This window comes from Dioscorea cayenensis, chromosome 3 (assembly GCF_009730915.1).
Source record: "Dioscorea cayenensis subsp. rotundata cultivar TDr96_F1 chromosome 3, TDr96_F1_v2_PseudoChromosome.rev07_lg8_w22 25.fasta, whole genome shotgun sequence".
Lineage (NCBI taxonomy): Eukaryota > Viridiplantae > Streptophyta > Magnoliopsida > Dioscoreales > Dioscoreaceae > Dioscorea > Dioscorea cayenensis.
The window spans coordinates 3221107-3235384 of record NC_052473.1 but is presented as its reverse complement, the minus strand read 5'-3'; the positions used below and the strand labels follow the sequence as shown (position 1 = coordinate 3235384).

Below are 14278 nucleotides of genomic sequence, written 5' to 3'. Positions count from 1 at the left end.
TCAGTTAACATGTATTGCTATAATTTTAATTTCAAAACTTTAGTCTAACTCAATTTTAAAATCGAATTGATTCTCAAACTACATTTTCATTATTAAAATATAAATTATGTAATATTTTTAATATAATGATATATTATAATAACGGTATTGTTTTAAAATTTATAATATATGCGTATATCAAAGTCATCTAACGCCCGACTCTAATTAAAAATTAATTTTGAAAGAAAATTTGGGTCAAAATTTTTTGCTGAACTCAAAATTTTACTTCAAGTTGAGCTCAAAAGCCGCTTATTATCAACTTGATCAATCATCACACATGTTTTTGAGTTTCGAAACAATTTTTTTTTTTTCAACACTCATTTTATATTTCTTCATTGCTCATTAATCTAAACAATATCAAATAATCTATCGACCTGGGACAAACCAAAATAAAAGGAAGCATTTTCATCGAAGCTGCTTGACCATGCAATTCTTCAATTCAATGCTTGAATAATACTATCACCCTCTTTCATAACGTTATTCTAAACAAATAACTAAAACCAACAAATCAAGACATGAATATCATCTTCAACGTTAATTATTTTTCTAGTCTTAATTTCCACCCTAGTAAATTAAGATGCACATTGCACAATATAATGTTCAATCAATGCCTCTATGGAAGATAAGCATATACCGTAACACACTCATCCACCAAAAGGAATACAAAGTTTCACAAGATCAAATGAGTTGGGTCAATTTCTTTTTCTAGAGAGAGATCTGTGAGTAGAGCGTTGTTTGTATGTGTATGTCAAAAAGAGCAGAAAATTTTAGTTTCCTTTCTTTCATAATAAACTAATCTTTTAAAATATCCTCACCAATGCCTGTCACGAGGGAAAAGCACAAACTCTTCAAAGAGAAAAGAGCAGTTATAAATAAATGCTCATGATCTACGGTGAAAACTAGTCAATGCTTTTCTTCTTTATAATACAGTTGCCGACAGATTATAACATAGTTTATTTGTGCAGTGCTATATATCATTTACATAAAAATTAATTAAAAATAAAAGCTCAAATATTTTAATATATATAGATAAGAAAGTCAGCAGGTTTTAGAATCACTGATATTTTATTTATACGCATTCTTTCGTACTGAAGGGCAATACATCTACAGCCTATTAGTGCTACAATTATCGTAACCTTTTTATTGGCTATGCTCATTTGAATGTAAAACATATTTTTATATGTGGCAAGTACGACATGGCACCCGGATCTCCTTTCTGTAGCAGATTATTCATATGAAGTTAGAGAATGGCCTCAAATCTCAACCTCGCTACCGATGTCAGCAGCTACGATGTATAAAGTTACGATATTAATTAACTCGTGATCCTGGGATGTCCCCTACTATAATTTGTCTGGTTATTCTATTTATATAAAATATGTGTTTGAACAGAAATTACACACATGGTGAGTTTGGCATAAACTATTAATTGAAATTTCAGTGGTAGGCCCGGTGTAGCACAAGAACTCTACTTTAGTTTGGAATATGGTCACACACACAAACACACCCAATTATATATAGGTACTTTCACCTTTTAAATATCCAGGCTAGCTAATCTGAAATTTAGAGAGATATATAAATTTATAATGACACACATTGAGTAGGTATAAAGATGCACGCTGAAGGAAAAGAGAGGAAATATATATATATATATATACATATAAACATACAACAAAAGGAAAACAAAGAGAGAGAAAAAGAGAAAAGGTGTGAAAGCACTTGACGACTAGCACTCAACCTCTTTCCACTTTAAAGAGAGAGCCTGGTCATTGTCCGGCTAAACTCTTCCTCGTCACATGGCATATTGGTATCCCTCAACATTGCTCCTCTGTACTTAGTCACCTCTCTCTGCCCTATCAACTTTTAATAAAGTTTGGACCTTATGCACAGGGCATGCAACCGTCGTAAAATGGCTGGGCTGACTATAACACCTTCCCGACTTCATTCTCACAGTAGACATATGCTACGAGAAGGCACTGTGTGTTCCAACCAACGTCGAGGGTTTAAAATTCTTCCCAATATAAATTTTGAAATCTTACAGCAGTGCGTATGCGTTTCGTCATTCATATTATCAACAATAATAACGACGGCTGTATTGCTGAAATACGAATGAAATACTAATATAATAATACTGAAATGCAAATTTTATAATTGTCATGGCCTCAACACAAATCGACATGTATGAGTACATATATATACATATATATATATATCTCTTCATATTAATACCAGCATTATAGTGATGCACAGTCGATATGCGGAGCGATACATATCATTACCTGGTCCACAGTACTCAGCTGGGTCAGGCCGTTGTCCGAAATCGACCACTTTATCTCTTTTATAATTTCGCACTATTTAACTATAAAGATAAATGTTAGCCCACATCTATGAAATGTAGTGTGTTATATGAGCATTTTCTAGCCATAAGCCTGTACGTATGGAGAGTGGAATATGGCATAGATATATGTAATGTAGAATTTAGTGTATGTAATTTTAACTAAAAATCAGAAATGCGAAACGATGATAGGAGGAGAACTGAACCCTCACCACTTTGTCAATAATTTTGAAGAAGAGAAAAGCAAAAGGTTCCACCCTCCTTAGACTGGCAAATCACCAACATAAAGATGCTTTGATGCACCACCCTCAGTCCTCTCTTCCTGAACCATACTTTAGCTACCACATCCACCTCTCTTTTGTTTTATACTGGTACATCATGCATCTCTCAACAATTAAACAATTCATCTTAACACTCAATTCCTACTTCTGAGACTGTGTGGCAAACTCTTTTCTCAGTAAAATACTGTCTTTAAATCATGGAACCCAAACCTTAAATCCTTAACCTGCGGCTATGTTTGATTTTATGTAGTTAACCTTAGTTTCTGTTGGTAGTAAGGGACATATGGCAAAAATTAAATTGGTTTCTTGAAGATTGATGTTTACTCATCTAGATTTAAAAACTTATTCTATTCCAAATTTTTAGTTATCATATTCAATTTTATGAAACTCTAAAGAATTATTATCGAGAAAATTTCTATCATTTTTATAAGGCTAATGAAATGTGATAGTCTTAATGGAGACAAATATTTAGTAGTGTTTGTTTTGTGGTAGTCACAACCAGCCTATTATTTCGGCAAGATCGATCTGACATCGTAGTCAAAACGCACGGAACCTACGCGGACGTATGAGCAAATGATAATGCAGAAAAATCTCGTTTGAAGGAAATCATTTCAAGATCTCGAGTTTATTATAGAATGTATCAGAACTTCAAGCACAACATCATAATCAAAGATCCATATTTAAAAGTGGATTTGATTGAAGATTAAATACGAATGTGAAATTAATCGAGGAAATACCAACAATGGTATATTGATCACGCTATTACGTATGATTTGAAAGAAACCTTAACGTGACGATTGAGCGACTATTAGGGTAAGATTAAAGACATGCCTATTGTTGCATGACTAAGACTTTATCGATCGAAGATCTTTCTCGCGAAGATTCAAAGCACCAAACTCAGCCGAATTAAAAGATCAAGTTTCGGTAGTTTCATGAAGACGTAAAGTGATGTGCGCCTTTTGCGAGTGACTCGCATGTCGAGGAAAACATGAGGTAGTGAGCTGTTGTCGGCAATGAATCGAGATTTCATCGCGCACCACCTGACCAAAGCATGATCGCGAGGTCTGATGAGTCTTAAGGTCGCTCGAATGTAAACTAACGCTCAAGCTCGCCAGCTAGCCATGTCGCAACTTATGTTACAATGCGAGCTGCAACAACCACCTGGGCTTTCTTTAAATTATAGACGCTTTGCTTCAAAGATAAGTGTATATTTCGTACATTCTGGACGTCGGGCTGCCCATATGTGCCTCATTTTTGCCTCCAAGACTGCGATCACTAGTGAAGGAGAGCGCGAGCACTGCATAAATCTGAGTGAGCGATCTTTATTATCGAGAGAGAGCGAAAGTGCCGTTTTGTACTCACATATTTTTCACATCTTTTGTGGATTGTTTAGCTCCCGCTGGCCCCTGATCGTAGGTAAGGAGTGAACGCCCGAACCGAGTTACCAATCTCTGTGTGCCTTCTTCTTACTTGGTTGTGTGAACGTTTTCGAGTGTTTTGATTGTTCTTTAAACCACAAACCACATTTCGGCTGATACTAATAGTGGTATTTGAGTTACTAAATTAACTCTAAATACATCAAATATCAAAAATTCATTGTTTGTTTAAAGAGATTTTATTTTTATTGATGTAACTTTAAATGCATTTTTGAATGGGCTAAACTATTGTAGAGCTAAATACGATATTCTCAGATATTCACCCAAAGCGATATTTCGAAGAAAACGGGAAAATTTTCTCCTGCTTTCTATTTTTATAATTATTAAATAGAAAAACGGATTCTCCTCACCCGTTTTTCAGTTTTTATTAAAAATTGAAAGAAACGGGAGAAAATTGTTTTCCACTTTTGATTTTAAGATAACATAATATATATATATATAACCCTCACTTTAACTCGAGAACTGTTATGAACGACTATAATCTATTTTCATTGATCTATTATTATTATTATTACTACACTCACATCACACATCCTCACTCACATCCATCCATCTCATTTATCCATTTTACTTTTATTTCAACTTTAATCAGTCGACTACGCATTTGATCGTATTCAGCTCACCATGCGACCCGCGTAGCTGATCAACCCCATTATTGCAGCATCGACGCGTAGCCGCATCTGTTTTGATTAGCATTGCGTTAAAGCTGGTCGACCTATCTGCACACATCGATCGGCCGACTGCTCACGCTCATTTTCGTGCACTATGCATCGGCACAGCTGACTGCCCTACTTGTACTAAGTACTTACACCCGATGTAATTATTATCAAGTAGTCGATCAAACCCCGCACTCGGCCAAGAATTAAAGACAAAAAGTAGGCCGGTCACAAACTCGCTAAGTTCAGATACAGTAGGCTCGGTCAAACCTACACCGGTTTGTAATTAGCACAAAGTAGGACTGTGAAACCCCGAGACCTCGTCAAAAGATTTTCAAGACAAAGTAGGTTGGTCAAACTCTGTAACCTGGGTCAATAATTAGTACAAAGTAGATCGATCAAATCAGCACTCAATCAAGAATTAAAAGTTAAATAAAACTAAAACGATAAAACGAGAAACTGAGGATGGTATTGACGTATGAAGGGCATTATATAAAATAATAATAATAATAATAATAATAATAATAATAATAAAACTCAATGGAAATAATTATAGCCATTAACAAATAATATGGTTCCTGACTTTAAAAGTGAGTTATATATATATATATATATATATATATATATATATATATATATATATATATATATATATATATATATATATATATTATATTTTTGTAAATCAGTGCAAAACCGGATATTTTCACCTGTTTTTCCACTTAATAAAATGAAAACGGGAGAGAAAATCCCTGTTTTTCCATTTTTATTTTTAAAACGAAAATGGGAGAAACTCTCCTGTTTTCCTATTTAATAATTAAAAATAAAAATAGAAAAATGGGAAAAATTTTCCGCTTTCTCCCAACTATGTGCATTTCGAGTGAATAATACAGAACATGCGTATTTCGGTAATTTTTTATTTTTTCTACAATATTTTAAAAAAAGCTTTTTGAATGTACAGATAAAAGATTTGATTTTACGGCCAATTTGGCAGTAAAACAAAACTCTTCTTTAGAGAATCCCTCACATGATTTGCACACAAGAGATTCATGAGCTTAAGCAGGTAATCTCATCTTTGAAATTACTGTGCCTCACCCTCAAACCTATCTCTCGGCAACGCCATCAAACCAATCATATTTTTTCTCTATCGTATTTTAAACTCCAAGTATTTGCCATTATATTATAATTGAAAATTCACTGCCTTTATAATTGTGGTCAGCCAAACACCACAGTGAAATTGAAAAAGTTGAGATACATTTAAAAAATAAAAAATGGGAATTGAAATTTGTATTTGAGGAGAGAATTTTATTCCAATTTAACCCATGTCATCATGAGCTTTGATCTGATTAATACAAATTAGATATTTTTTTTTTAATTCAAGTTCTTCTAATTTGATGAATGGTTAATAAAATCTTAATACTAATAATTAAATAATTTTTTCTAAAAAATTAAGTCCTATTTTAAGTTATTATATTTAGCAAGATAACTTGGAATAACTTGGGATAAATTATATCTTGTAAGAAAGTTGTTTCTTATATGATTATTATAGGGATTTTTATCTCTATTATACTTCTTATTAATCTTGACCTCATTAATTTGGTATTAAAATTAGGATTAGTTTTGAACTAACCACCAACATTAATTTAATAGGTTAAGTCTCAATGTTTGCTATCACTACTCATGAATAAACTATACATATCACCTATAAGCATTAAACTAATTTTTTTATTTATTAAACAATATTAATTATCTAACAGCCATAAGAGTCAATCCCTTATTTTCAACCAGCTAAACCTAATCCTTAATTAATCCCTATTATTAAGACTCTAACCAAATACATATCTAATGATTGAATCAGAGTTCAGAGTTGTTTGAGCTTTAAACCTTACTAATCAAACGTTGTAATTGTAATTTTGTGGGAGTTTTTTTTTTATATATAATTGCTACAATAATCATGAAAACATATAGAATGTTAAACTAGTGAAACTTACTTTAATTATAAATCAACTCCATATCAGCTATAATAATAAACCATATAATATAAAAACAAACATATATAACCAACATTAGTAGAAAACAACATCGAGGTAGTCGTCAACCATCGGATAGCATTTGCAACCCGTATTTATTACTCAAAGAGAGGCCATGCGTTCAAATCCCTCCCCATAGAGATGTTCATCGTCATCTGTTCATATATTGTTTATCCGGGATTCTAATACTATTCTCATATTGTACATATACTATACATTCAAGTTTCAGTACTGTTTGATACTGTTTATATTTATATAAAAAGGGCGCTTGTCGTCTATTATTATTCAAAAAATACGAGGGTACATAAAAATTTACTTTGTCGCTTGTCCTCTGCTTTGTCGTTTGTCGACTTTGTTTAAAAAAAATTACAAGTGTACTAGTTAGGTTTGACAACGTACATATTCATCAATACTAAAAGTTTTATATTCATAATAAAATCCATAATTACAAAATTTTAAATGTTTTTATAAATAAAAATGAAAGTATAATTTTATTTCGAAAAATAATGCCTTTGAATATCTATCAAGGATAATTTTTAGCAAACCGTGACCCTCCGGGTCAAGTAATACCCTTGCGTACATATTAAGGATAATTTTTAGCAAAGAGAGGCCCTCTGTATCTCCTTCACTCTTATCATAATACAAGTGACATGCTTCAACAATAAATCATGTTTGGTGTTTACCAACACTAGCTAGCTGACAAAGATAATATATATAAATTAATAAAACACCGATAAAAAATCACAACCCTTATCAATGAAATGTTTGGAAAGCAAGGAGCCACGTCTAGATAAAATACAAATATATATATTTTTTTAAAAAGTCATCAAATAAATAACCAATGAATAGAAACAAGAAAACATGAAGGACATGGAATCCAATTATCTTTTATGCATGATGCCCTTCATTGTCTGCTAGGGTTCATAACTACTTAGTCAGACTAGTGAAGAAGATGGCAGATGGAGAGGAATGGCATCATTATAAATAAGTTCTCAAGGATAAGCATATAAATTATATATATATATATATATATATATATATATTTATATTCAAGATCCAATGCAAAGGTGACAAATAAAAATTATTGCAAAGTATGGAGAAAAGTAGTTGAAGCTTCATTACTTCACTAGCTGTGATTATTCAACTTGTTCTCATCCTTTATGTGATGGTGATTTTCTACACATTAATCATTTTTTTAAGTAAAAAAAGTATGCATTCCGTGGTACCATTAGTTGCTTCAACACACGGGATGGCCGCGGAGAGAACATAATATCTATGATGTTAATTTGATTCTTATGAAATATACTTTACGTGTAGTTCTTGGTTTATTTTATTTTATTTTATTTTTATGTTTTCTTGTTTATATATATATATATATATATATATATATATATATATATATATATATATATATGCGCACATATAACAGATAAGTATCATTGGTAAGAATTAACCAAATTCTTCTATGCAAAAATATTTTTTGTCATGTTTTTCATTAAAAAAAAAGAATTAAGAATACTTTTAAGTCAATTGAGATATAGATATATTTATTTGTGGTTCTAGGACCGGTTCGAGGAATCAACTCTGTTTTTTTAAATTAAAAATAAAATAATTTTAAAAATTTTCAATGGAAAGAATTAAATAAAAGGCATAAATATATTAATAAGAAAACTACATTTTTTTGTTATTATTCCAGGTTGATTGGCCTTACAATTATTGAATTCTTTTTCATAAAAAAAATAGGTTTTATATATCAAGGCAATTTTCGTATTTTGTTTTTCTTCTATATGGTTAACTTTTTATGATCATTTCTATGTTTTATGAGTTAGAGCTTCCGAGTAAAGCCAAAAGAATTTTGACGCAAATTAATAAGTAATGATTTTTGAAAAATAAAATAAAGTCTAGGATATTTCGGTTTCAGTAAAAATGTAAAACTGGTCAATTAATTTTAATAAATTTTTATGTAAAATTTTTAATTTTTCATGAACATAATAAATTGAATAGCTTACTCTATCATTTAGAAACATAGAGATCAAAATTTTGTCAAAAATAAGTGAACATTAAAATCACTAAATAGAGTAAACTACATCATGGATACAAATCTCTCAAATTATTTTAAAAGATTATCAACTTTTTTTAAAAAAAAAATATGGACAAGCCACTTGTCAAGGGCGTGTATAAATATGGTGTTAATCTCTCAACACATATGCTCTCATCTTGCATAACTTGAGATTTGAATTTATCTCCTTTACAGGACATGAACACCCTATGTAAAGAATCTAGTTCTAATAGATCAAGTGGTCATTAGCATTATCAAATTTGGTTTAATTACATTCACCAACAAATAAAAAATTATAATAAATATTAGGATCAAAAATTAAAAAAAAAAATTATATAGAGTTGGAATTTTTCGTATTTTAACTTAGTTAATATTAATCAAAATTGACTGTTTAAAATCGCCATGGATCATTGACCAAAATAAAAATATTTTTTTTTATAATAATAATAATAGCTATTTATTAATATTAATTTTATTATATCTTTATTTTAAAAATTAAATCTTCTAAAATGATCTATGGAGTAATTTTTATTGTGATGAACACTCAAAAATAAAATAAAATAATATTTTTATAATAATAAAAATAAAATTATTAAAAACTCCCTATATTTATTTTATTCTCACCATATAATCCTTTTGATTTTTTTCATTTACTCCTAAATTTTTATTTGTTTGAATTTGTTTTTATCTAGTCCCATGCTTTCAATATTTTAATAAAATACTAAAAATACTTTTATCACTTATGACAACGAGATTTAATCGGAGATTAAAAATATAAAAAGAGTAATAAGGCAACATAAAATAAAGAAAGAATTGAATACTTTTACAAGTTACAACAATAATTATCTAAACACAGTTCTAATAAAAACCTCTAATTCAAGAACTCAAACCTAAAACTATAGAAAATAAAAGCCCTAATGACTAACAAATTCAATAAATGAATACTATTTTGATTGATAAATAAAACCAAGATAGTGATAAAATAGTAGATAAATTAAAATTTTTAAAATTTAAAGTTTAAATATGTGAAATTATAAAGAAGTTTTCTCGCCATGTTTCGTTAGGTGAGCTTGCCCTCTTCTATAGTAGATTAGTAGGGATACTTTTATAACTTTAATTTAATTCAAATTTAAAAATTATGGTTTTGAAAACCATGAATTTTTTGGATATTTAATGAATTTGAATGATTTTTTTTTTTTAAATGGACGAGACGGAGAATTTTTCAAGAAAAACTTCAATTGCCGGGCACACTCTAGAACCACATAGATCTAATTTAGTCTTATTCATGTATATAAAGTAGGTTATGATCCAAAATGAATGATATGTCAATATGGTCTAAATTCCAGATACAAATAGCATATTTCATATTCATGTTTGCTGTTAATAATAATAATAATAATAATAATAATAATAATAATAATAATAATAGCCACCGTTACAACGGCAAAGACGTTAAGACATTTGTCTTCCAGTGGAGGGGTTAAAAGTTAAAAGTGTTAGAAATAATTAAGGTATGACACACGACATCTAAGTATGTAAATATATAATATTATAAAATCTAGAGTACGGCATCACAAGTAGGATAATAAAGAGATTGAAATCTACATTTGAAAAAAAAAATATTCAAAAGTTGCAGTTGAAAAAAATCAAAAGCTCCTCCAATCTATCTGCTCTCTCCATTGATGAAGCTGGATATCCACGAGAACATTAAATCGAAACCCTTAGCGCTAATCTATATATAATCATTTCCATTAAAGAGTTAAGTCGAAATCAATATCCAAAATACTAATATAAAATTCAAATGATAATATTATGGACTACTATATTTAAATCTACTTAATTTTAATTTTTAAATTCAAATTAGATTTATACTAATACATTCTTTCCTATTACATGATTGAGATATCAATAGAGTATGCATGTGTGATGGTTTGTCTATATTATTAAAACCAGTATGTCATATCATAGTAATGAGTGTTTAAGACATTTGATTCCCATGATAAAGGTTGAAACGTAGGGACAGACTCTCTCTCAAATCTCAATACATGGTTGAGGTATAAACAACGGTGCATGTATGTGTCGCCTTTTTTACATTATTTAATAAAAATAATAAAAATAATAATAATGAAAGGTTGGAATATCAAGGAAGGGCATCAAAGATCTCTACATGGATTTTGCAAAATTCCAAACTTAGAGGAGACAACTCCCCGCACAACCCACATGGCTCACGTTAGCAAAAACCAATGAGTTAGATCCAATCCTCTCTTTTTTGAAGTTTTTTTCACTCTCATCACTCGCTGTTACTCCTTTCCTGCCTCGAGATCGACACTCACACCCCTCTCCAACAACCAACGGTCATGATCACCTCCACGTCACACAAGGGTAATCACGTCATTTCATTACCCGCTCCTCTTCTTCTATAAAGCCCACTCTTTGGCCAAGCTCTCAACTTTAGCCTCGACGCCGCCCAACGGAACCGCGCCGACGAGTTTCTCCGGTCGCCGGGAAACAAGGTCTTGAGGCACTACTTCTTCGGCTCTGAGGAACTCCTCCGGTAGTTCTCTTTGTGCTGGTGCAGGTCCATGATGGGGTTTTCGTTGTTCCCGATGAAGACCTCGACGCGCCTCCTCTGGAGTACTAGCTTTTTTCGCCACAAGTTCTTCTGACGATCGAATCTCAAGCTTTCTCGATCTCTAATCTTTAAGTATATATAAAACTCTCGATCTTTATATATAAAGTGATCTTCTTGGTGTCCTGAATGATGGATTCTGGAGGGCGTTTGATCTTTGACTCCTCGACTGATAGTCATGGCCGGATGTTGATTCTTGGCGGAGGATCTCAGATCTTTCATGGTATTTGAACTATTTTTGAACTTTTCTTAAGGTTTTTTGAGTGAATTAATGGTGGATCTGAGTGAAATCGATGGTGTTGTTTTGTAGCCGGAGTGGATGATGGGGTGGGGAAACGGCAACGCCCGTTCTTCACCTTGCCGGATGAGCTCTTGGAAGAAGAGTACTACGACGAGCAGCTGCCGGAGAAGAAGCGCCGCCTCACCCCCGAACAGGTCTCCTATCTTGTCTAGATCTCCCCATTAACCATTCCAATTTGCAGGCCTTTTTTTGTCAAATCCATTTTGGTTCTCTTTTTTGATTCTGAGTGGTGGTAGTGGGAAAGTTTTGACTTTTTTTTTTAATAAAAAAATTGAGAATGATTGGGTGAACAAAGACTGTAGTTTATATGTTTGATGAAATGCCGCCAGAACTGATTGGAGTGGTATTTGTTTGTGCTTTTGTGGAGGTGCGGTTGCTGGAGCGGAGCTTTGAGGCGGAGAACAAGCTGGAGCCCGAGAGGAAGACGGAGCTTGCGCGGCAGCTCGGCCTGCAGCCTCGGCAAGTGGCCGTGTGGTTCCAGAACAGGCGGGCTCGGTGGAAGACCAAGCAACTGGAGCGTGACTTTGATCGGCTCAAGGCCTCGTATGACTCGCTGCTTGCCGACCGTGATGCGCTCCGGCAGGACAATGAGCGGCTCCGCTCTCAGGTGTGCTTGTTTGCTTAATTAAAAACCCTTTTGCTTTGAATCTTTGCTTTGCGCTGCTCTTTTGGTCATGGCTGATGATGTTGCGCACTGATCTATATCTCTATCTCTTTGTTCCCTTTTGGTGGTTTTCCAATCTGGCTACTTTTCTTTTGTTTAGCTAAGATCCAAAGTTGACAACTTTTTTTTTTCTTTTGTTTTACTTTAGAGTGAGATGTTACTGTGAGTAAATTAACATAAATGCTATCACTTTTGAAGATCATGTTTGGGATTTCAGTAAAAAGGAGAAGAGGACAAGACAAGAAATTTGTTGTTCAGACAGTGATGAGGAAGTACATAGTTAAAAAAGTTCTTGGATTTGCATGCAAAACTCTTTACTATATATATTGTTTTTAATGAACTATAAAGTAATAACTCTACGAAGTTTAATCTTATCCAAACAAAGATGGGGTTCTATGTAATGAATTGAAGAATTATTAGTTGATGGATTTTTAGAAATATAGTCAAAAGTTTGGATTACATCTAAGTCTTAACCCAATTTTCAATGCAACTACTTTATGATGCATGCACAAACAAAAGATTGCTTAATATGTGACTGAAGCACGGCTGGAGATGGCACGTGGTGGGATGTACAGACACAGTTTAAATGACAATCAGAAGTCGGAAGTCTGAATTAATGTTTTAATACAATTAGTCAATGAACACAAACAAACAGTTAATGGTTTAATTTTCAATTACTTGAAGTATCATTTAGATTAATGTCAAAAACTGTGTACTGATGAAGCTTACACAAGCAAAAGATTGCTGTAATATGTGATAACTTGAAAGTGTCATCAGTTGATGGATTGTTACTGAAACATGACTGGAAAAAGCAGGTGGCGACACTGTCGGAGAAGTTGCAGGGGAAGGAGGTAGCACCAGGGATTGTAGATGTAAAACAAGATGTGCATGCTGCAGAAATCATAGAAGAGAAAGTACCAGTGAAGGCGGAGGACCGGCTGAGCATCGGAAGTGGTGGCAGTGCTGTGGTGGATGGCGAGCGAAATCAGCTGGTTGACAGCAGCGGTGAGTCCTACTTCCATGATGAATACCAGGGAGGATGCTGCATTGTTGGCGAAGAAGATGATGGCAGTGATGATGGCTGCAGCTACGCCGTCTTCGCTAATCAACACCACCCGGAGCCGGACCCTGACCAGCTTGGCTGGTGTTTTTTCTGGAACTGAAGGCTACTAAGTTGAGGATTAGTTGTTGATTATGTATTATGTATTGCAGATGTAGTGTATGAGTTGTGAGAATAAGTGCTCCGAAGAGAAAAAAAACCCTTTTCATGCACTTGGCTTTTATTATTGCCAGTAAATATAAGAGAGTTGATGATACTAGTTTGCTTTCATGCATGTTTTTTGTTTTCAATCTTGATTTTGATTTCAAAACTGGTTTCCTTTGTTTTGATTTCTATTTCTTGAATCATTCAGGGATCATGTGTGTTTTGATCTTGAGTTTTTTCTTTTGAAGACCAAATAGAACGACACTTATTTGGAAACCTCTTCTTTTTGCTCCATTGTTTTTACTACTTTCTTTTCCCATCTCCTTTTACTTAAATCTTCTTCTTCATCTTCTCCTTGGCATTTGCAGGGGATTTTGTTGCAAGGAAAAAAAAATTGTTGGACATTGGACCTACTCACTAGATATTTACATCTTTTCACAAATAATTTTTGAGGTCATTTTGTTTTGCCCGATTATCATTTTGGTCACCATATTTCAATTTGTAGCAAAGTAGTTATTGTATTTTGATTTTTTTTCATCGGGAGGTCACTTTTGAACTTCCGACCAATTTTAATTGATATGGTAGCCGGAGATGCCACATCACATTAAAATAAACAGTTTTTAGTGCTTAACCGGATTGGACACGTC

General features: G+C 32.6%; 1 protein-coding gene across 1 annotated transcript; it reads left to right on the top strand.

The window, feature by feature from the left end:
- The first annotated feature begins 11271 nt into the window (after nt 1-11271).
- Nucleotides 11272-13743, top strand: LOC120255090 (homeobox-leucine zipper protein HOX16-like). The gene is made up of 4 exons (XM_039262989.1): nt 11272-11685; nt 11773-11897; nt 12131-12370; nt 13243-13743. Exons 1-4 carry the CDS (start codon nt 11592-11594, stop codon nt 13588-13590), a joined length of 807 nt encoding a protein of 268 aa, XP_039118923.1. The 5' UTR covers nt 11272-11591; the 3' UTR covers nt 13591-13743.
- The last annotated feature ends 535 nt before the right edge of the window (nt 13744-14278 follow it).

What these genes read in the sequence shown, in the direction of transcription:
- LOC120255090 (XM_039262989.1), top strand. Translation starts at nt 11,592, where the DNA reads ATGATGGATTCTGGAGGGCGTTTGATCTTTGACTCCTCGACTGATAGT. An exon ending in AGGATCTCAGATCTTTCATG is followed by an intron (nt 11,686 to 11,772) that starts GTATTTGAACTA and finishes GTTGTTTTGTAG; the next exon opens with CCGGAGTGGATGATGGGGTG. An exon ending in ATGAGCGGCTCCGCTCTCAG is followed by an intron (nt 12,371 to 13,242) that starts GTGTGCTTGTTT and finishes TGGAAAAAGCAG; the next exon opens with GTGGCGACACTGTCGGAGAA.